At 38.5% G+C, this 23,718-nt stretch overlaps 1 protein-coding gene across 1 annotated transcript in view; it reads left to right on the forward strand.

The window, feature by feature from the left end:
• The window catches only part of LOC150082291 (Golgi-pH regulating cation channel), a 263,701-nt gene that overhangs the window by 12,805 nt on the left and 227,178 nt on the right, over positions 1-23,718 (forward strand). The window contains exons 2-3 of the mRNA XM_090380108.1: positions 19,208-19,271; positions 23,177-23,280. Coding sequence (XP_090236234.1) covers positions 19,208-19,271; positions 23,177-23,280 — 168 coding nt within the window. The remainder of the gene's footprint in view (positions 1-19,207; positions 19,272-23,176; positions 23,281-23,718) is intronic.

The following is a 23,718-nucleotide window of genomic DNA, read 5'->3' on the forward strand; positions in this document are numbered from 1 at the left end:
GATGACTATTTCCAACAGTGGGGAAAGAACAGCTTGTGTCCCTTCAATATTGCACAGTTACATGAAGCTCACTCTGCTTCTAATTCACAGGCCTGTAAGATCTATACAGATGGATCGAAAACTGAGACCCAAGTAGGCGCTGCGGCGATCTTTCCATCTTTCAGCACTTCTGTCTCATTACCTGTAGAATGCAGTATCTTCACTGCTGAGCTTTATGCTATTAACTTGGCTCTAGGTCACATTACTCAACTTCTAATTTCATCTGCCATAATATACACTGACTCGCTCAGTGCTGTCTCTGCTATAAATAGTAATACCAACTCCTGTCACCCTGTAATAAAACAGATCCATTCTAAATTACTTGTGTGTAATGAGTCAAACCAAACTGTGACATTCTGCTGGATTCCAGGTCATTCTGGGATAGCAGGAAATGAAAGAGCAGATCTTGCAGCCAAACAACCAGATACTACTCGTTTGCAGACTTTTCGAACCCCTTATACTCATTATAAACATATAATCCTTAAAGCATGTTACAATAGCTGGTCATTAATCTGGAGAGGTTATCCAGGAAACAAATTATATCAAATAAAACCAGAACCAAAACTGTGGCCCTCCAGCTTCCAGAAAAGCAGACGAGAAGAAACAATTTTAGGAAGGCTCAGGATTGGGCATACTCATCTCACTCATCTGTATCTATTAACTAATGACAGCACTCCACAATGTACATCATGTCAAGTACAACTAACCATTCGCCATTTGTTAGTGGACTGTCCCCACTTTCAGAACATCCGCTTAGATACTTTTAAATCAATTGCTAAAACAGTCATCAATAAATTTATTGCAGATTCTGGGAGATGATCCTAATAAAAAGGAACTATTTACTTTCCTAAACCGGATACAAATATATCATAAAATATAGTTATTTCATATTCACCATTAGAAGACACAATATGGCCCAAGTAGCCTATGTGTCGTTAAACCCAACAACAACAAGATGTCTTTTCCCATTCAACCATCCCTTTTATCTATAGAAGCAATTTGCCTCTAATGTCATGAAGACTGCTCCAATTTGTGCAGCAGTCTTCTAAGTGCAACAGTATCAAAAGCCTTTCTAAGATCCAAATATATGATATCAAAGTTATTCCCTGCATTCAGTTGCTTTGTGACCACATCATAGAATCCAATCAAATTGGTCAGACAATACTTCCCCTTAACAAAACCATGCTGTGTCCGAGCTATAACTGGTCTTGTCTAGATGATCCTGCAGTGCCTCTTTAACGAGTGCCTCCATTAATTTCCCTGGAACAAAAGTTAAACCAGTGGTTTTCAACCTTTTTTTTAATAACGGCACCCCTAAGTAATTTTATTTTATTTTGCGGCACCCCTATTCAATTTTTTGTCTGCTAGATCCGATTCTCTCTCTCTCTCTGTATATATCCGTGTATATACAGGATGTCTCAAAAATACACGGCAAAACTTCAGGAATGAGTTCCTCATTCATATGTAGACAATAAAAATACTTTATATCAACAGTTTTGGAAATGCTTGGTTCCCAAGTTATTAACCGGAGTGTCTTATCTCCCGCAGGTGATTTCCTTCATCACAAGGTACTGACAGAATCTGGTAGTTTTCCATTCCGACCATGTACTGAAATCAAGAGCAAGTGGATATGCACTTTATGTATGGTTTGAAGGACAGCAATGACCTGGAGGTTCGTCGTTTGTACCATGAAAGGTTCCCAGAACGAAGATGTCCAGGCAGGAAAACGTTTGAAGGTATCCATTGCAGCTTTTTTGAACATAAGACCTTTGCACCTCGTGCTGCTGACAGAGGATGACCAAGATCTACGACTACTGAAGTAGAGGGTAGACCAACTGCTTGGCCTCCACGCTCACTTGATTTAAACCCACTAGTTTTCTTCTTATGGGGCCATTTAAAGTCATTAGTGTATTCGACTCCGGTAGCTAATGTAGAAACTCTCCACAATCGAATTGTGGCAGGTTGTGAGACAATACGAAACATGCCAGGAATTTGGCATTGTCTTCGCGAGTCCATGAGACTTCGATGTGAGGCCTGTATTCAGGCAGAAGGTGGACTTTTTGAACAATTACTATAAGGTGATGTGAACAGTTAAGTGGCATAGACAGACCTTCAAAACTCGGAAACCAAGCATTTCTGGAACTATGTTGATATAGAATATCTTTATTGTCTACATATGAGGAACTCATCCTGAAGTTTTGCCGTGTATTTTTGAGACACCCTATATATATATATGTAATATTAAAAAATATATATTTTATATGATATTTATTACAATAATATAATTATAAAAATTACATTTCATAATACAAATTATATATATATATATATATACAGTATATAATTTTATTTTTTATATAGAGGTACTAAGTAAACATCAATTATAGATCACAAAAAAATTTAAAAAATACTGTACACCTTTTTATACTTTTTATAATGAAATAAACATATAAATTAAAAAATAAGTTTGAGTAACTTAAAATTACATGGCACCCCTGGAATGTTGTTGCAGCACCCTAATGTGTTGCGGCACCCCGGTTGAAAACCACTGAGTTAAACTAACAGGTCTATAATTACTTGTGTCGCCCTTTGATCCTCCTTTGTGAGTTGGGGTCACCTTTGCACATCTCCAGTCCATGGGTACCTCCCCTGAGTCCAAGGAAACTCTCATAATTTTGGCTAAGGGTTTGGTTACTTCCTTTGCTGCCTCCTTTAATATAACTGGATAGATCTCATCCATGCCAGGTGCCTTTCTTATGTTTATCTTCGACAATTTCTCCTCCACTTTGCTCTCAGTTATTACAAAATCATTTAGCTCACAGCCAGAGTTTAGTTCACCTCTGGCATTCCCCTCCCTGAATAACCCCTCATGTGTGAATGTTGATGCAAAATACTCATTTAGTTTGTTAGCCACCTTAGCAGGATCATCAACAGTTGAACCATCAATCTCCAGTGGACCAATCTGATTCATCTCCTTCCTTCTAGAGTTTACATAGGTAAAGAACTCTGCTGTTTTTCTTTGCATCCTTTGCCAAAGATTTCTCATAATCTGCCTTTGCCTGCCTAACCTCCTTTGTGACTTGGTTACAGACCAGCTTATATCTATCATAGGCTTCCATGTCACCCCTTAATTTATACGTATCCCATGCATTTTCCAACTGCCACATGTCTTATTAGTTCATCTGACATCCATTTAGGCCTAAATCTCGAATAATATTTCTTAGTTGGTATGTAAAGCCTAGCAGCTTCTAAGATTAATTCTTTGAATGTTTCACATTTTGAATTTGCTGTTGGTAACATCATCAGTTGGTCCAACTGTATAGAATTTAAATACTGTCTCAGACCATCGTAGTCGCTTTACGAAAGCAAAAACCCTTCCCTTTATGCCTGATGGTAGTTACCTCTTTGAGTAAATTCCACTTCAGCACACTGTGATCACTGCCACCTAGTGGTTCCTTTATCTGCAGATTCTTAATGGATGAAGAATCACTACTGATAATCAGAACAAGAGTATTGCTCCCTCTAGTTGCCTCCGAACATGCTGATGTAGAAAACAATCATCCAATAAATCCACAAAAGCCTTGCTACTGTGTGAGTGACCAACCCACAAATTCCAGTTAATATCTGGGAAATTAAAATCCCCCATTATAAGACTCTCTGATTTACTGGCCCACTATATTTCCCTGTACAGTTTTATTATACTCATCAGAGTCATTAGGCCTATAACACACCCCTAGTGTCAATTTTGAATTCTCAGTGCTTATGTCACACCAAACTGACTCGACACTGCACTGTCCAGCGAAGTCGACTGGCTTCCTCCTTGGATTTTGTGTTTCTTAACTAATTTCATAACCCATCCTCCCTTCCTATCCTGTCTATCCTTCCTGTACACATTGTAGTCTCCAACTTCCAGTTCTGCATTCCTTATAGCTCTGTGATGTGACGTCTCTGATATCCCAACAATATCTGCCTTTGATGTTTGGACCATCACCTCAAAATCAAAAAAATTTATTTACCAAACTCCTAGCATTGGTGTACATGCAAGTATACATGCACCTGTTCCTGTTCTTAGCTACCCTAACACAACCCATGTGTTTAATTGTACCGCACTGACTCCCATCAGTCTCTGAAATCCCTGGCATCTTGTTTTCCAGGCTGCTGCTTATTCCAATAGAAGCAGTGCAAGAATCACTTTCACCTCTGCCAGTGGCTACTGTTAATCTATTAGTTCATCTATCCTCCCAATCTAGCAGTTTTCCGACCCACTTAACACTGCCTCGATAGCATCAGCAAATATTCTTGCATCCTTTCTATTTAAGTGTATCCCATCCCTGTAGAAGCAATCTCTTCTGTTAACAAGCACAGACCAGGCTGAGAAAAATTCTACCCCTTGAGCCTTGCACAATCTCTCCAGCTCCGAATTGATCGACAAGGCTCTCATCATATACTCCTTTTTGTAGTATTGCTGCCTATTAATTTTCCCAGAGTAGATTACTTGGTAAAAATGATAATAATCAATGGTAGTATTACCTGCCAACTACACTGCCTAGCAAACATGGAGGTTGGAGCAATATGCAAAATATGCAATTCAAAGAGGTCTAACGGTGTGTGATGTGTACAGGCAGTAGGGAAAAGACAGCATCCCATGGACTTCGAAAGAGGTACGATTGTTGGTGTGCACTTAGCAGGTGTTCTGGCAGAGAGAACAGTTATATTTATCTAGTGCTTAAAGTCTAGCATCATTTGAGTCTTCAATAAATGGAAAAGACCTGGAAAGCAGCCATGAACAGATGCCCTTCAATATTAAGATTCTAATGACCATCTAACAATCCTTGACCAGTAGTGCATTGTGTGAGCAGATAAATTATAAGCTTCTGGAGTTATTCATATACGTGGATAGATTTGGCTTGTCTCTAAATCCACAGAAGACTGTAATGATGGTGTACTCTCTGAAAAGATCACTTAGAAGGTCCTAAGATGAACACATATTCATCTTTGCCTTGTTTATGTGGAATTTCTTGCTTCCCAGATTTGATGGGAATCTTGTTCTTTAATGCTTATGAATAAGATTGCACATATTGCTTCTGCATTTCAAATTCTGTCTCTTTTGTGTCTAATTTTGTTCTCAAGAAAGGACAAACAGGACAAGGGGGGGGGGTTAATATGCTCTTAGATAAGAAGCACATAAAATCTAAGGCAGTGGATCCAATTGACATGGATGACCAGTGCAATGTTGAGTCAGTTTAGTATGATATAAGTACTAGAAAAACAAAATTGAGAGTAGGAGTGTGTTATAAGCTTAATGACTATGATATGAACAAGTATACGGAGAAATAGAATGGGCCAGTAAATCAGAATGCCCTAAAATGAGGGATTTTAATTTTCGAGATATTGACTGTAACTTTTGGGTTGGTCACTCACACACTGGCAAGACTTTTGCGAATTTATTGGATGACTGTTTTCTACAGCAGCACGTTAGAGCAGTACTCTTGATCCGATTAACAGAGAGTGATTATTCGTTCATTAAGAATCTGCAGATAAAAGAACCCTAGGTAGCAGTGATCACAGTGTATTGATGTGAGATTTACTTAAATATGTGACTGCCATCAGGTGTAAAAGGAAGGGTTTTTGCTTTTGTAAAGGAGACTGCAGTGGTCTCAGACAGTTTTTAAATTATATATATAGTGAGACCTACTAATGATGTTATCCACAACAAATTTTAAATGGGAAGTATTCAGGGAAATAATGAGAGATTCTACCAGACTTTTCATACCAACTAAGAAATATTGTTCAAGGCTTAGAACCAAATGGATGTCAGATGAACTATTGAGGCAGTGGCTGAGGAGAAAAATTCGTGGAATGCATATAAATTCCATATCAGGTGATATTATTATTATTAGCCGTATGGTGCAAGGAATCCTGAGGCTTTTGCTGCACCAGACAATACAAAAATTTGAGTTACCTTGAGAGAGAGAGAGAGAGAGAGAGAGAGAGAGAGAGAACAAGAGTCGGAAGTAGAAGGGAATCACCAAGAAAGAGAGGAATGATGATATCCAGCTCAGGACCCTGGGTGTGCCAAGCCCATACTCACCAAATACGAGCCCCTGGGGTATGGAAGCCTATGGTAGATATAAACTAGTCCGTAATCAAGTCACAAAGGAGGTCAGGCAAGTGAAGGCAGATTACGAAAAATCTTTGCTGACCGATGCAAAGGAAAACAGTAAAGACTTTACTTATGTGATCACGAGAAGGAAGAGGATAAAAAAAAATAATCGGTCTCCACTGAATATAAATGATTTTGTAATAACAGAGTGGAAAGTGGAAGAGAAATTGAAGTTAAACTTAAGAAAAGGCATCTGGGGTGGATGTGGGATTTATCTAGTTATATTAAGGGAGGGAGCAAAGGAAATAACCAGACCCTTAGCCATAATTATAAGAGCTTCTTTGGATTGTGGGGGGGGGGGTCCATGTGGACTGGAGATGTGTGAATGCATCCCCAATTAACAAAGGGGAACCAAAGAGTGACATGAATAATTAACAGACCTGTTAGATTAACTTGTCTTCCAGGGAAAATAATGGAGACACAGGTTAAAGATGCGATGCAGCACCATCTAGACCAGAGTGTATTTATCGTTCAGTCACAGCATGGGTTTAGGGGAGATCTTGTCTGACTATTTGATTTTTTTTTTTTTTTATGTGAACCCCAAACACGAGAGGTATTAGAACCTATAGTACTTAGTACCGTGCTTGGGTTCAATGACTAATTTGATTGAATACTATGATATAGTGACAAAGGAACTGGATGGAAAAAATAATTTTGACATTATACAGGGTGATTCACTACCAGTGCGACAAACTTGCAGGAGGTGTAGGAGGCACAAAGACGAATCGGAATCACATAGCATTGCAGGGTCCGAAATGCCTTCATCATGCGGTAGAGGACGTTGAACGGGAGGTCGCGTGAACAGCGATCCCGCTGGAAGTCAGCATTTGCAAACCGGTTCCCGAGGCAGTAGGATGGACGAATATTCAAACATTGAACTGGCCGACATGCACCTTGCGTAGGGAGCTGCGGACTGTAACGGGTGCGCCACTCTGCTCTTGTACCAGGAACGTTTCCCGCACAGGCGTGCTCCTCATCATACAATTTTCGCACATGTGCACAGAAGGTTATGTGAGACTGGTTGTTTCACGAGAGGTACTATAAATCGAGAGCGAACAATGAGGATGCCAGACAATAAGGAGAATGGCCTACGTCTTGCAGAAGGCAATCCGAGTACGAGTACTCGAGTGATAGGCCAACGATTGGGTATTTCCCAATCCACTGTATGGAGGATACTGTCAACAAACCAAATGAGTTCATACAATCTGCAACGTGTCCAATCATTGGAGCCTGCGGATTATCCACTCAGGAGGACTTTTGCTACTTGGTTTCTTCAACAGAAACGGTTCGCAAATGCTGACTTCCAGCGGGATCGCTGTTCATGCGACCTCCCGTTCAGCGTCCTCTACCGCATGACGAAGGCATTTTGGACCCTGCAATGCTATGTGGTTCTGATTCGTCTTTGTGCCCCCTACACCTCCTGCAAGTTTGCTGCACTGGTAGTGAATCACCCTGTATACTTGGATTTCTGGAAAGCATTTGATACTGTTGCACATAAAGACTCCTGTACAAATTGGAGCAGTGTCATCTTAAGGGAAAGTTACTGCTATGGATATAGGAATAGTTGAGTGAAGGAAAAAAAGTTATCAGTGGACACTATTTTTCGTGGACTAATGTTATTAGTGGAGTTCCACAGGGTTTTGTGTTGGGCCCATTGTTATTTTCTGTATTTTTTAGTGATATTGATGAAGGTATATCAGGCTTAATGTCTAAGTTTGCATGTGATACCAGCGTTCTCCCCAGAAACTTTTCCCAGCCAGGTGGCATTTTGAAGTAGTCGGGTGGGGAAGTGTAATACTTCTGATAGTATGTTCGAATTAATATTGATCGAGATCAGTGAGCAGTACCATAATGTACTGCGAGAATCGCTTAAATTTTAGCTGGGCGGTCAGTTAAATTCACTGAGTGGTGCACCCATTCGTTAGGTCATGGGGAGGAACACTGGATACAAAGGTTGGCTTGGTGGTTAATGACAGTAATGAAGGCACGAAGGTTGGTAGGGTTGTCAAGGACACTACTGACACTATTCTACTTCAACAGGATCTGGAAAGGTTGAGCGGATGGGCTGAGAGGTGGCAAATGAAGTTTCACATTGACAAATATAAAGTACTACATATGGGAAACAGCAACTCCAGAGCAACGTATCAACTCTGTGGTACTACACCGACAGTGGTAGAGAATGAAAGGGACCTGGGGGTGGTTGTGCAGGCAGATATGAAGTTTTCTGAGCAGTGCAGATGGGCTGCAAGAGTAGCTCATGGTGTATTGTCGATGATATATGGGAATTTTTCTAGCAGGGATAAGGAGGTGATTATTCCCTTGTATAAGGCAATGGTCAGGCCACACCTAGGGTCTGGAGGCCTCATTTCAAGAAGGATGTAGAGATGCTGGAACGTATACAGAGAAGGGCAACAAGATTGCTGAATGGAACAAAGGGGTGCTCTTACGAAGAAAGGCTTAAGTTTTGCAAATTAGTGTCTGGAGACTAGGCACCAGCGAGGTGATCTGATAGAGGTGTATAAAGCCTTGAATGGTTTGAACATGCTCAATGCTGATGGGATTCTTCCTCATGCTCAGAATAATCACCTGAGAGGGCATAAATTCAAATTGAGGAAAGACAGATGTGGGATAGACGTGAGGAAATTTGCCTTTAGTCAGCGGGTGGTTGGTTGGTGGAACAGACGTCCATCCCTTGTCGTGGAAGTTGATAGCCTAAATAAGTATAAGGCTCAGCTGGACATGTATTTCGAACGAACAGAGGGGTGAAGCGGAAGTGGTTATTTTTTATTTATTTATTTATTTAATTTTTTTTTTTTTTTTATTATTTTTTTTATTTTTGGCTGATGCTGCATAAGCTTGCTTTCTTGCATCAAATGCCTCTACTAATGCTAATGCTAAATTCAAGGTCCTGCATATGTGTAGCAGTAATCCCAGAGTAATGTACCAACTGTGTGTTACTATACTCAGGGTAGTGAAAAATGAAAGGACTTGGGGGTAATTGTGCAGTCAGATACGAAGTTCTCTGAGCAGTGGAGACAGGCTGTGAGGATAGCTGATGGAATTTTGTCAGTGATATACAATAATTTTGTTAGCAGGGATATCATCATCAGCCATTTTCAATCCACTGCAGGATGAAGGCCTCTCCAGCAACTAGGATAAGGAGGTTATTATTCCATTGCATAAGGCAATGGTGAGACTATATCTTGAGTATTGCATACAGGATCTGGAGGTCTCATTTTAGAAAGGATGTAGAACTGCTGCAATGGGTGCAAAGAAGGGGCACCAAGATTGGTGAGAGGGACAAAGGCGTGCTCTTATCAAGAAAGGCTTCAGTTCTGCAAATTGTAGCATCTGCAGGCTAGAGATATACCAGGTGATTTGATTGATGTGTTTAAGGGTTTGAATGGCCTGAGCAAACTCATTGCTGATGGGATTCTTCCTCTTGCTTATACTATGCACATGAAGGGACATAAATAGAAATTGATGAGGGATGGTTGCAGAATTGATGTGAGGAAGTTTGCATTTAACCAATTGGTGGTTGATTGCTGGAACAAACTTCCATCTGTTGTTGCAGAATTGGATAGTTTGAATAAATTGTAGGAAGAACTAGAAAACCTATTGGAGGAGATGGATAGGCAAAATGGGATTTTTTTTTTTTTTTTTTTTTTGGTTGATGCTGTATAAGCTTGCTTTCTTGTGATATTTGCCACTACTAATACTTAACTCATTTATGTAAGAGGATTGTTAGATGGCATTCCATGGAAAGTGTCCACATGACTTAAAACAGAAAATTAACTGGGTCATTAAGTGAGAGCTATATGTAAACATAAATTGAATTTGTAGTGGACATGTTTAGGGAAGGTAAAAATGCCAAGAAATAGTTTTTTTTTTTTTTTTTCATATAATATTAATACAAGTGTTGCATGATAACTGTGCTTTTGGTGTTCACACATTGAAAACAGTTATTTCTTGACTTATTTGCCACCTTAATTTTTGTTCTTCACACACACACACACACACACACACACACAGTTCATTTTTATGTGATATAATGTCACCACTCATATTACTATTTTATTTTAAATGGTAATTGGTGAATGGTACCCAGTTATTGGGTACTGTATTGCATTATCACCTGACGACAAAATGATGGTAAAAATTAAAAGTTGATAAATGCCAAGTGGTATAGAAAGTACACTGTATTAGAAAAAAACTTCTCTCCATTTAAGCTGGATCCTGAAAATATAACATTAACTTTGGATAACTGTCTATAAAAGAATAGGTATTAATATTGCTGCTCATAAAATTTACTTTGTTAAAAAAAAAAGAAAGAAAAAAATGAAAAAAGAATGTTTGAGGAATAAATAATTTACAAAGAATATTAAATATGGTAAATGTGTACCTATCTGAAACTATTTTAATCTTGTTATCACACCGAAGGTAGCATTTTGCTTAATGCTGTCCACATATTGGCTTCTGGCAATGTTCGTAGTGAATGGTGGTCATCTTCTGCAGTCTTGATGGGTAGAAGCAGTGGCAGATTCAGGGTAGGGACACCGGGGTATGTGCTCCCCCTGTCATTTTTCGGAGAATATACACCAATCATTTAAATTTCCTTTATATACAAAAAATTTTTTTTTTCATTTGTTAATGTAGGATTTTATCTGTTTTTGCATTGTGGCTCAGCTATTTTCAACTGACTACAGTTGGCAACATTGATGCTAATGTGATCGCCATTCTAGTTTGAGGCATCACGCAGTTTGGTCTTGTGTAATGTTTACTTCAAAGTAATTCAGACTTTAACTGTGTGCCTGTGTCTGCTAGTCTCGTTATGTTTGAGTGTCATATTTGTTTTGTTCTGTGCATTTGTGCCTTGTTTGTGCACAAACAAGGCACAAAATGGTGCCTCCTTGTCACAAATGGTGCCCCTCCTGTCATTTTTTTTTTGATCTGCCACTGGGTAGAAGGTACATGTTGTGGGCTTCCCTTCATCACTGGTTGGTACTTCTGAGAAGATGCTCTCCAGCTGGCCAGTCCTGGGGGTGGGGTTGATGGAAGCGATGAGCCCAAGAACCCATCAATTGAAAAGGACCCCAGATACCAACAGAGACAGAGGAGCTCCCCAAGTCCAGGAAAGGAGGAGCAGATGGTCCAAATTTTAATTCTTGCACCTGGGTCCCCTGGACACTAGGAACAGCCATGCTCTCCAGTAATTCGGTGCTGCTTCCACTCCCTTCAACATCTGGCAGCTTGATATTACTACAGTTGGACAGGAGTCTGTCAGTCACGTAGTGGCATACATCACAGAAAGCCTTGTCTATTCAGCTGCAATTATAATTCCAAAAGAGCACCACCATTTCCCAAACTTTAGTGGAATGTAGAATGCACAGTAGCAAAAAAAAAAAAAAAAAAAAAGCTTGGGAGATATTTCAGAGATGTTCTACCATACTCAGTCTCTTAGCTTTTAAAAGTGCACATGCCAAAGTATGCTATATTTGCCTTCAGAGCCAGAAGGAATTATGGATCTGCTTTACATCCACTATTACCCAGGCAACCAGCACTAAGGCTGCCTGATACAAAATCCAGAAAATGAAGGGAAAATATACATCTCGCCCTTCATTAGTCCTGGAATATAACAAATGCATTATTGCAGACTCAAATGCAATAGCTAGTGCTCTTGGAGAGACTTTTTACTATCATCTCTTCATCTTCCTGCTCTCCAGAGTTCCTGGTCCTGAAAGATAAAAATGAAAAACAGCCAATTAACTTCAAATCTAAAGATTCTCATTCTTGTAATGAGCCTTTTATAATAGAAGAGTTAAAAACAGCTCTAACTCTCACCAAGGCAAGTGCTGTTGGTCCAGATCTCATCCATTATGAAATAATTAAATATCTCTCAGCAAAATCCATGGATAATTTGCTCTGTTTGTATAATAGAACCTTTCTAGTGGAGGATTCCTGGCATAAGGCAATTGTGCTTGCATTTCCTAAGTGAGGAGAAGATCCCCAAGTTCCAACAAACTATACTCCTATTGCTCTGACTGGATGTGGAGGCAAATGGGCTCCTCTCCAGAGTGCAGTGCAGCTTCCCAAGGAATAGATCCACTTTGAACCATTTAATTAAGTTGGAAACATCCATCCAAGATGCTTTCTTAAAACAAGACTACCTGGTGTCCATGTTCTTCAATATGGAAAAAGAATATTTTTTTTTTTTTTATGAAAACCCCAAACACGAAAGGTATCAAAACCTATAGTACTTAGTACTGTGCATGGGTTGAAGAAGTATGGGGGGGAGGGGGATGCCGGAAACTTTGCTCTAGAGACTAAACATGGCACAAGCTGTAGAGTTTTATAAGACCTTTATAGCACAGCCTGAGAGACCATCTCCCAGCTTTATTTTATTCATTTGTTCCTTCCAAGTTCGTGTAGGATCTACCTTCTCTTAGCTCTACTGCTAAGAGGAGGGAGTACTCCAGGGATCAGTGTTAAGTGTTATACTTTTAGCCATTAAAGTCAATTCCATCACAGAACAACTACCTCCAGCTGTAAAACTGTGCCATCTATGTTGATGATTTCAGCATATTCTCCCAATCCTGCAACATGAGGTTATCAAGAGACAACTGCAACATGCCGTTGTTTGTCTAAACTCATGGATAAGGAATAAGGGCTTCAGGTTCTCATCCCAAAAGACTGTGTGTGAATTTTTTTGTTGCAAACATAACATTCACCCTGAACCTGAACTGAGACTTGGACGAATGCTATTCCATTAGTACCCAAGACTAGATTTTTGGGGCTTGTATTTAATAAAAAGTTGACCTTTCTGCAACTATGTGCAAAGTGCACAAGAGGCTTGAATATTCTACATGCAATCCCTTCAAATTTTGTGGTGCTGACTGATGCATTTTAATGCACCTCTGTTGTATACTTGTCCGATCAAAATTAAATTATGGGATCACAAGTATACACATCTGCTAGACTCTCCTTACTCTGATGGCTGGATCCTATCCGTCATCAAGCAATTCATATTACTACTGAAGCAGTTAGAACATCTGTTCAGAGTCTATATATCGAAGCTAATGTACCATTGTTGTTTGAATCAGTTTTTTCTGCAGTATGCTGTAAAACTGAAATCCCTGCCAAACCACCCCCATGCTGATACCCTTTTTTTGTGCCATGTTGGTAAAATCTGTACAGTTGCCAGACTGCCAATAATAGTCTATTTGATATTCGTATCAAATATCAAGAGATATGGACAATCATGGTAGATAATATTGCTCCATCACCAGGGCAACCCGTCCAACTTTTCATGCTCGTGTCCCAACCTGCCACCTCTCTTAACAACTGGGGGGGGGATAGTACTCTATCTGCTGTCACCCGCTTCTTGATTAGACCGGGGTTCGAGCCCGTCACTACCAAATACGGAGGATGCGGAAAGGTCAGGGAATGACCACCGCATATCCTGGAGCAATATGGCGTTAGTTGCTAATGCTCCTAAAAACCAAAAAATAACTATAACTATCTGCTGTCTACCTGCAGCTCCTTTCAGTACATTGATCTGCACATTTGATGTTTTGTCAATCTACACAGATGGTTCGAAGTTAGCAGTGTCTGTGGGATAATTCAGCTGTCTTCCCAGCCATTATGATATCCGGGCAGATCTCCCCAGAATGCAGCATATTTATTACAGAGCTGCATGCAGTTGAGCTAACCTTTAATTATATACAGAGCGTCTATCACCAAAAATGCATTATATATACTGGTTCTCTCAGTCCACTTCAGGCCTTGTCATTCAGTCCTGTCCCAGATACAGTGGAGGCAACACTTCCTTTCTCAAATGAAATTTGATATTTAATTCTGCTGGATCCCTAGCTATTGGAATCTTGGGAAATGATTTGGCAGACACTGTAGCCAAATCAGCAGTGACCTTTTATAATCCTTGCCTGTTAGTTTCTTTACAGACTTCAGGCAAGTAATACGAAGAAACTGGTTTCTCAATGGCAAAACTCAAGGCATAAAAAAAAAAAAAAAAAAACCCACTGCAGGATGGAAGCCTCCTCAACAATTCATGCTGATGGAAATGGACCATAATCTGCCACGCTGGTCTAGTGCGAGTTGGCAGATCGACCGTGTTCAGCAGTCAGGGGCTTGAACCCTGGTCTACTCAAGGAGGGTGTGCTACTGCACTCCGGTTCCTGACCACTCGGCAGGTTTAAAACAAATTATACAAGATTAAGCCTGTAATTGATCATTGGCAGCCTAGTCTGCACAGGAACTGAAAAGAGGAAATTGTTCTAGCTCAACTCTGCATAGGACAGTCATTGACACTCCTTTCTGCTGAGGTCCTATGTGTGAGCATTGTGACAGCATTTTAATTGCCTTTTCCTGCAACGTTGTTGGCATTGCTGCTGTAGTGCAGGCAGACATCTACTGTATGATTTTGAAGAGACTGCTTTGCTTTTATGCAAACTTGTACACTCAGTTAAATTTCATATGACAAAGATATGTCTGAAATTTTTAGATTTTTAAAAACTAAATTTGTATAGACATATAATCATCATATGTGGTATGATATGGTATCCTGAAGGCACCCACATTGTTGCAGCTCTGGTATTATGAAATTTGCCAACATTTCATAATATTGCTGTCCAGTGATGGAACAGGTGCAGGGTCCAGTTGGAGTTACCTGTTCAAAAACATCTCTACCTGTTTTTATCTCTTTTTGTATTGGAACATAGTAGCCTATTTTAAGGTTACTGTTATTTTTAATATATTCAAGTAATTTATTTATTTAAATTTATGTACTATTGTTTTTAATATACAGGGTTCTTTTAAAATGTTATGTTAAAATTAAAGTATCCCTGTGTAGAGGGCTCTGGAGCGAGTTCTAAGGCTCGTACTGAAGAGAAATTTGGACAACAGGTACAATAAAGAATGCACTCGCCATTTATTCGAAAAAAAAAATGGTTACAAAATTTGTCACTATATGGCACTGTGGCAATACAAATAATTTGAACAGTGCTACAATTGTTCAATGTGTCCTCCATTTTGGTCAACAATAGTTTCCATTCGAAGAACAGCATTTTATACAGCAGAACGTAACGTGTCAACTGGAATAGCCAGCACATGATGTCCTTCAGATCTGCTGGAGTTTGACATCCTTTCAGATACACCTGGTTCTTCAAAAACCCCACAACCAGAAGTCGCATGGGGTGAGGTCTGGTGATTGGGGTGGCCAAGATGTCTGGAAACAATGGCTGATGACCCGTTTGTCTGTAAAGTGTTGCCTTAGCAATCTTTGGACACAAAGGTGGATGTGGGGTGGTGCACCATCTTGCATGAATATGGTATCCCGAAGGCACCCACATTGTTGCAGCTCTGGTATTATGAAATTTGCCAACATTTCATAATATTGCTGTCCAGTGATGGACCAGGTGCAGAGTCCAGTCAGAGTTACCTGTTCAGAAACATATGGCCCAATCGTGAATGTGGCTGTAAATCCACATCCACACTGTCACTTTTGGAGAATGCAATGGGATCTCTTGGATAACTTGAGGGTTTTCTGTTGCCCAAATGTGACAGTTGTGTATATTCACTTGTTTATTTAAGCAGAAGTGGGCTTTATCACTCTAAAGGATGTTTCCTGGCCAAGTGATATCCACTGTCATTCGTGCCAGAAACTGAAGTTCGTATGGGAAACGAATATCTGCATCAGCATGCTTTAGCTGCTGTAACATGTGCATATTGTAAGGATAGTACCGCAATACCTGATGCATTACTAGCCTTACAGTGGAATACGGCATGTCCACTTCACGAGAAATAGCTAGCACACTTGCACTACCACATGGAGATTGACTTGATAAATCCACGACAGCCACATTAGCATTAGTAGAGGCATATGATGCAAGAAAGCAAGCTTATTCAGCATCAGCCAAAAAAAAAACAAAAAAAAAACACACCACTCCCATTTCACCCCTTCGTTCGCTCGAAATACCTGTCCAGTTGAGCCTTAAATTTGTTTAGGCTATCAACTTCAACAACAAGTGATGGAAGTCAGTTCCACCAACCAACCACCCGCTGGCCAAAGGCAAATTTCCGCACATCTGTCCGACATCCGTCCTTCCTCAATTTGAATTTATGCCCTCTGAGCTGATTATTCTGAGCAAGATGAAGAATCCCATTGGCATTGAGCATGCTCAAACCATTCAAAGCCTTATACACCTCTATCAGATCACCTCGTCGGTGCCTAGTCTCCAGACTCTGTAATTTGCAAAACTTAAGCCTTTCTTCGTAAGAGCAACCCTTTGTTCCATTCACTAATCTTGTTGCCCTTCTCTGTACCCGTTCCAGCAGCTCTACATCCTTCTTGAAATGAGGCCTCCAGACCTGTATACAGTACTCAAGATGTGGCCTAACCATTGCCTTATACAAGGGAATAATCACCTCCTTATCCCTGCTAGAAAAATTCCTGTATATCATTGACAAGACACCATGAGCTACTCTTGCAGCTCGTCTGCACTGCTCAGAGAACTTCATATCTGCCTGCACAATTACTCCCAGGTCCTTTTCATTCTCCACCACTGTCAGTGTAGTACCGCAGAGTTGATACGTTGCTCTGGGGTTACTGTTTCCCATATGTAGTACTTTACATTTGTCAATGTTAAACTTCATATGCCACCTCTCAGCCCATCTGTTCAACCTTTCCAGATCCTGTTGCAGCAGCATAGCGTCAGTGGTGTCCTTAATAACACTGCCAACCTTTGTATCATCTTCAAACTTGGACATTAAACTTGATATCCCATCATCAATATCATTCATAAACACCGAAAACAACAACGGACCCAACACTGAACCCTGAGGAACTCCGCTAATAACATTAGTCCACGTTGAGCAGTGTCCATTGATTACCACTCTCTGTCTTCTGCCACTCAACCATCCCCTTATCCATAGCAGCAATTTGCCTCCAATGCCACACTGCTTCAATTTGTGCAGCAGTCTTCCATGTGCAACAGTATCAAAAGCCTTTCTAAGATCCAAATATATAATATCAAAGTTATTCCCTGCATCCAGTTCTTTTGTGACTACATCATAGTATCCAATCAAATTGGTCAGGCAAGACCTGCCCTTAAGAAAACCATGCTGCATCTGAGCTATAACTGAATTCTTGTCTAGATGATCCTGCAGTGCTTCTTTAACCAGTGCCTCCATTAATTTACCTGGAACAGAAGTTAAACTAACAGGTCTATAATTACTTGTGTCAGCCTTTGATCCTCCTTTGTGAATTGAGGTTACATTTGCACATCTCCAGTCTATGGGTACCTCCCCTGAGTCCAAAGAAGCTCTCATAATTATGGCTAGGGGTTTGCTTACTTCCTTTGCTGCCTCCTTTAATATAACTGGATAGATCCCATCCACCCCAGGTGCCTTTTTTATGTTTATCCTCAACAATCTCTCCTCCACTTTCCTCTCAGTTATTACAAAATCATCCAGCTCACTGCCAATGTTTACTTTACCTACATCATTCTCTTTCCTGAATAACTCCTCATGCGTGAATGTAGATGCAAAATACTCGTTTAGATTGTTAGCCACCTGAGCAGGATCCTCAACTGTTTAACCATCAATATCCAGTGGACCAATCTGATTCATCCCTTTCCTTCTTGAGTTTAAATAGGTAAAGAACTCTTTTCTGTTTTTCTTTGCATCCTTTGCCAAGGATTTTTCGTAGTCTGCCTCACATGTTCAACACGAGAGGAGTCCACACGTTTTTGACCTCTACCTGGTTGAACACCAAGATGTCCTGTTGCTTCAAATTTCGCAGTCATATTATGGACAGTACAAACAGTCATAGGTCCACGCCTTATATGCTTCTGACACTGGAATTCTCTAATAGCTGCATTGTTGCTGTTCTGATAGTACAGCGTCACTAATAGCGCCTTTTCCTGCAACGTTGTTGGCATTGCTGCTGTAGTGCAGGCAGACAGCTACTGTATGATTTTGAAGAGACTGCTTTGCTTTTATGCAGTACAGTAGAGCTGAGTAGTGGTGCTGTGGCAATAACTTATGATTATGCAAATAACATAAGTTATTGGATAATAACGTAAGTTATTGACATAATTGTAACTAAGATAGTTACACACTATACAGTGACAAATTTTGTAACTAATTTTTTTTTCTGATAAATGGCGAATGCATTCTTTATTGTACCTGTTGTCCAAATTTCTCTTCAGTACGAGCCTTAGAACTCACTTCAGAGACCACTACATAGGGATACTTTAATTTTAACAACCCTGTATTTAAGTAATGGACTTGGCACATCGTAGCCTTAGTTGCTCATGTGCCATAAAACATAAATTAATCTCTCTCTCTCACTGCTTCTACTATTGCATTTGATGTTAAATTACTGAATCCTGCCAATAGATTATTTTCTCTAATACTCTCTTTGGAATCTTGAAGGATTTTTTTCCCCTTAAATATTGCCATAACAAAATAACACCAAACCACCCCTCCAGATTTTTTTATAGAAATGTTATAGAAAAAAAATCTTTTTATATAAAATAAGTTAAAAATTTAAATATAATATATTAAAATTTTCAACTTACGATAATATTATCAATCTATAAGATTGACAGTGAACCACTAATTGGAGAGAGAAGAACAGTTATTAACAAAATATGATCATCCCCTTGCGTATGAGACAGTAAAATATGAAAATATATCTGTGTTCATTTTTATAGTATTCTGATATGTTTAAGTCTGATGATTTCTGTGAGTACTTAAGGGCATACACACAGTTAATAAAGATAAGACTAATGAAAGGCTTATGCTGGTTGTTGAGCTATATTAGGAAACATACACTCTGAAATATTTAACATTTATATAGTGCTTGTAGTTAATGAATTCTTTATTTTGTTTGATTATTGTAATCATTAATATTGAGTAAAGGCTTACTTATCTTAACTGAATTTTTCTTTTTTACACTGCAGTGAGGATAATGTATGTTCTTTTCAGGGTACTGAATATTACCTTGGTGTACCAAAGACACTCTATAAGAATTCAAAAATATATATCACAGGTATGTAGCTACAAGTAATTTAAAAACTAATAATAAAAAATAATTAAGTTTATTTGTAATTAAACCATAGGCAGAACCTGAGTATGAGAAATAACTAGTCAAGAATGGGTACAAGAAATTTTATTTGTACATAAAATGCAATATGCTATAAGAATATATAGCCTGTTGCAGTTGGGTTATAGTCAGATTTATAGATTGATTTTTTTTTTTTTTTTTTTTTTTTTTTTTACCTACACTAAATCTTGCAATGTTTGTAAACACATTATAAGTCCAGATTTGATATTGGAATGGCTAAGAGCAGGAAACTTGCATCTTGTTCAAATGGTATTTCAACCTTCTGGTCTCTTTCCAAATCTGTTGGCAGCAACTTTTTTCCATCTGTTCATGCTTCTGTCTCTCTTACACTGTGGTAATTCTGTTGCAGTCTCACCTAAGGATAATGTTCTGAATTTTAGCATCTTACTTTCCCTTCTTTCTTGTATTGATCATCTTGGAAAGCCTCTTACCATAAATTCAAGTTTAAGGATGGTTGCAGGATAGATCTGCTCAAGTTTCCTTTGGTCAGTGGATGGTTGATTGTTGGAACAGGCTTTCATCTGTTATTGCGGAAGTGGATGGATTGAATAAATTCAAGGGAGAAATTTTTGGTGGGTACAGATGGGCGAAGTTTTTTTTTTGAAGTAATTTAATTTCAAGTGTCTCAGCAATTAATAATTTTGCTTAATCATGTTGGATGCCAAGTATTTCTGCTTCATTGAATAGAAAGGTGTGGTCCTCACTGATCACGTGGAATGAAATTTCTGAAGCAGAGGAGTGGGATACAAGGATGGACATTGAATGTTGCTTAATTCTCGCATTGGGTGTACAGGCGCCTCCGGAGCCAGGTGGGCAGGAGCAGCAGTGCGTAGCACACGCTTCTTGATTAGACTGAGGGTTCAAGCCCGTGACCACCAAATACGGAGGATGCGGAAAGGTCAGGGAATGACCACCGCATATCCCGGAGCAATATGGCCTTAGTTCCTAATGCTCCTAAAAATCAAACAACAAACAAACAATTGGGTGTACAGTGAGTTGATCGCTGGTATGGAGAGTTGCAATCCTTGCAAGATACATTGTAGACCAAATTATTTATTTGGAACATGGTAAAGGATTGGGCTGAGTGATTATTAAGTGCTACATAGTTTCTTTTTGGGTTTGGCTATGATTTTGAATTGTGTGTGTGTGTGTGTGTGTGTGTGTGTGTGTGTGTGTGTGTGTGTGTGTGTGTGTGTGTGTGTGTGTGTGTGTGTGTGTGTGTGTGTGTGTGTGTGAAAATACTATTTAGTTGTTTGTACCATTGTTCAATATATGGTAAAGAAATAAAATATTTTTTGTATGTTATTATTATTGACTGGTCATGTATTATGTAATGCATTTATTGCTTGTAACCATATTTCATGGTGCAATTTAGCCAAAGTAGCTCTTGTGCCAAAAAACCCAACAACAACCAACCAACCTTATTTCATTTATAATAGGCAGGGGATATTTTTAAATCTGTTTCTTAATGTTTGTATTTCTGTGTTTAGGGCTGATTCGGATATTGAATATTTGTAAGCATTGAGAAATTGGTTTATGACAATGGACCTTTTATAGGTAAAGGGATGATAGCTGTTGTAATGTAGAAACATTCCTGGGTTGATGGACTTTCTGTATATGCTAAATTGAAGTTCATGATCCAAGTGAGGGTGAAATTTAAAAACAATTTCATTTCGGCATTTTTGGTTTCTAGTGTAAAGTTTAATCTTGCATGGATATTATTAAAGGTCTATAAAATGTCCTGTATGGTCCCCAAATCTGTGATGTAAAGTATATCATCAAGATATCTACCATAGTAGGTGACATGTGAAAGAAAGGGTGTTATATGTATTATTTCAATAGTGTTAAGATATACGATGGGGTATCAAAAAGTTCGTACCCTGACCTAGATAAAACATCAGTAGGAAGATGCTGTTTTTAATATAAGTCATCTATATATTCAATAACGAACATGTGAAATTTCATTCCTGTAGGTGATCTTACACCAGAGGTGGAGCCCAGAATCTGAGGAAGGACGCTATGGTTGACAAAGTGGAGTATTGAGCAGTGATCAAGTTCCTGCATTTGCAGGGCAAGAAAGCTCAGGAAATTGATGAAGAAATGAAAGATGTGTAAGGGCAGAATTGTCCATCCTATGATACTATAAAAAAGTGGAAACGGGAGTTCCAGTGCAGTTGTACAAGTGTCTTTGACGAGCCAAGAGAAGAAAGGCCATCAACATCCACAGCAGTGAGACAGTTGCAAAGGTCAAGCATCTGGTGCTGAGTGACAGACATGTGACAATTCATTTCATCGCAAATGCAGTGGGAATTAGTTATGGGTCTGCCCACAGCATTTTACGTGACCATCTGCACATGTCTAAGGTCTTGCAGGATGGGTTCCAAGATTGCTGATGCCTTTGCAGAAGCAATGTCAAATGCAGTGTTCTAGCCAACTGTTGGATTTGTGTAATGTGGATGTTGAGAACTTTTTTCAACATTCTGATCTAGCACCATCAGACTCCTTGTTTCGAGAAATGGGGAAACCATTGCGTGGACGCCGCTTTGATTTGTCTCAGGAAGTTATCAATGAAGTGGAATTGTGGTTTCAGGCAGAAAGTGCGGACTTCTATGATCAAGGCATTAAACAACATCCATAGTTGGGAGAAATGCATTACTATACATAGAGAGTACATAGAAAAGGATTACAGTTCCTGTGAAGTTGCACCTTTCTAGGGCTGTTATTTCTAGGTAAGGGTATGAACCTTTTGATACCCCCTCTATTTCCACTAATAAACCACTCAGATTTAATCCCATGGGTAGACCAAAAAACTTTTCCTTCCAAGTTTGAAAACTATGAGTGTGAGGAATTCATGTAAATTATTTATATAGTTAATTCAACAACGGAGCATATCATCTCAGTGTTCTACAGGACATCATAGAGGTAATTCCTCCTTTTCTTAACTGAGTAAATAGGTAATAGCTGCAGAGAAAAGAAAAGAAAGATAGAATTGAAAACAAAGCTGCAGAAAAAAATAAATAAACAAACAAACAAATTAATAAATAAAAACAAGAAAATAAATACTTATATAAAAATTATATTGTCACATATCTCACAATCCTGTGTTCCTTCAACTGTCAATCACCAGAACTGCACAACAAGACAACAATATAATGCCCTCTGTTTCTAAAATAAAGTACATGCCATGGCGAAATAAAATTAATAAATAGCATTAAGGTGAGGAAAAAAAAATTTTTTTAGAAATCCAAAGTAAAATTATATATGAAAATAAGGGTATAAGGGAGGATTATAGAAAGCTGGCATGTAATTTAAGGTTGACACGACAGAGGAACAAAATCAAAATATATATAGATGAAAAAATAAAAATAAAGAATTATAAATGTAGGATAAAGCCAAGGGTAGCAAGTGGCCAATGGAGGGAATAGTGGTAAGAAGCACATGGAAGTAAAAACAGTAAATATTATGCGGCAAAACTTAAATTTACTTATTTACATATTATTCTATTATGGTCATTGAGTGCTTTCTGTGTATCAGTGGCCCTTGTCCATAAATAATTTTTTCCTACTTTTTCTTTCTCCTTTTCATATAATCTTTATAGTTTTATATATATATATATATATATATATATATATATATAAATAAGCCTTTTATATTTCAACAGTAATGTTGAAATATAAAATGTGAAATTTTATATTTCAACATTAATGTGAAAATATTGTTAATTTTATTGTTGAAATTTTCATTGGCATTCTGTTAATAATCCAAGTCACATTCTTCATGTAAGATAAATATATATCATTTGCTTTTTATTTTATTTTTATTTTTTTTAGTTTTATGTGAGTCTTCAACACCATCAAAAGAATTCAATATTACATTTGGCTGGCTGTTGCGACGGACCTTATGCTATGATGAATATGTAGGAACCTCTGTTTTGGTGAGCTTTAAAATTTTGTGATTTGATTTAAAATAAATTTTTTGGTGTTGCACTTATTCATAATCAAACAGTTATGAATTAAAAAGAAAAAAAAAAAAAAACCTTTTTCCTTATACAGGCAGTTCTCGCTTTATGAGTTTTTTTTTTCTTTCAAGTATCAACAAAATCGAAAATACTAATTGCAAAAAATGAATGTTAAACATTCATAAATATTGCATTTCAAAACAACGCGTAGCTATACATTATAAGTCCCCGATATGATATTAATCTTTAAGATATTAATCCATTACTATCGTATCGCGAGAATATCGTAATGTGAACCCAATAACATGTTTTTTGGTAATTCATTCCACGACCTCGGAAGTTCAAATTTTCGCTATATAACTCCCTAAAAGGTCGTTTTTATAGTGTAAATTGTATTAGTTACCAATTCAAATC

This window comes from Mastigoproctus giganteus, chromosome 8 (genome assembly GCF_048544385.1).
Source record: "Mastigoproctus giganteus isolate SK-2022 chromosome 8, ASM4854438v1, whole genome shotgun sequence".
In the NCBI taxonomy this organism is placed as follows: Eukaryota; Metazoa; Arthropoda; class Arachnida; order Uropygi; family Thelyphonidae; genus Mastigoproctus; species Mastigoproctus giganteus.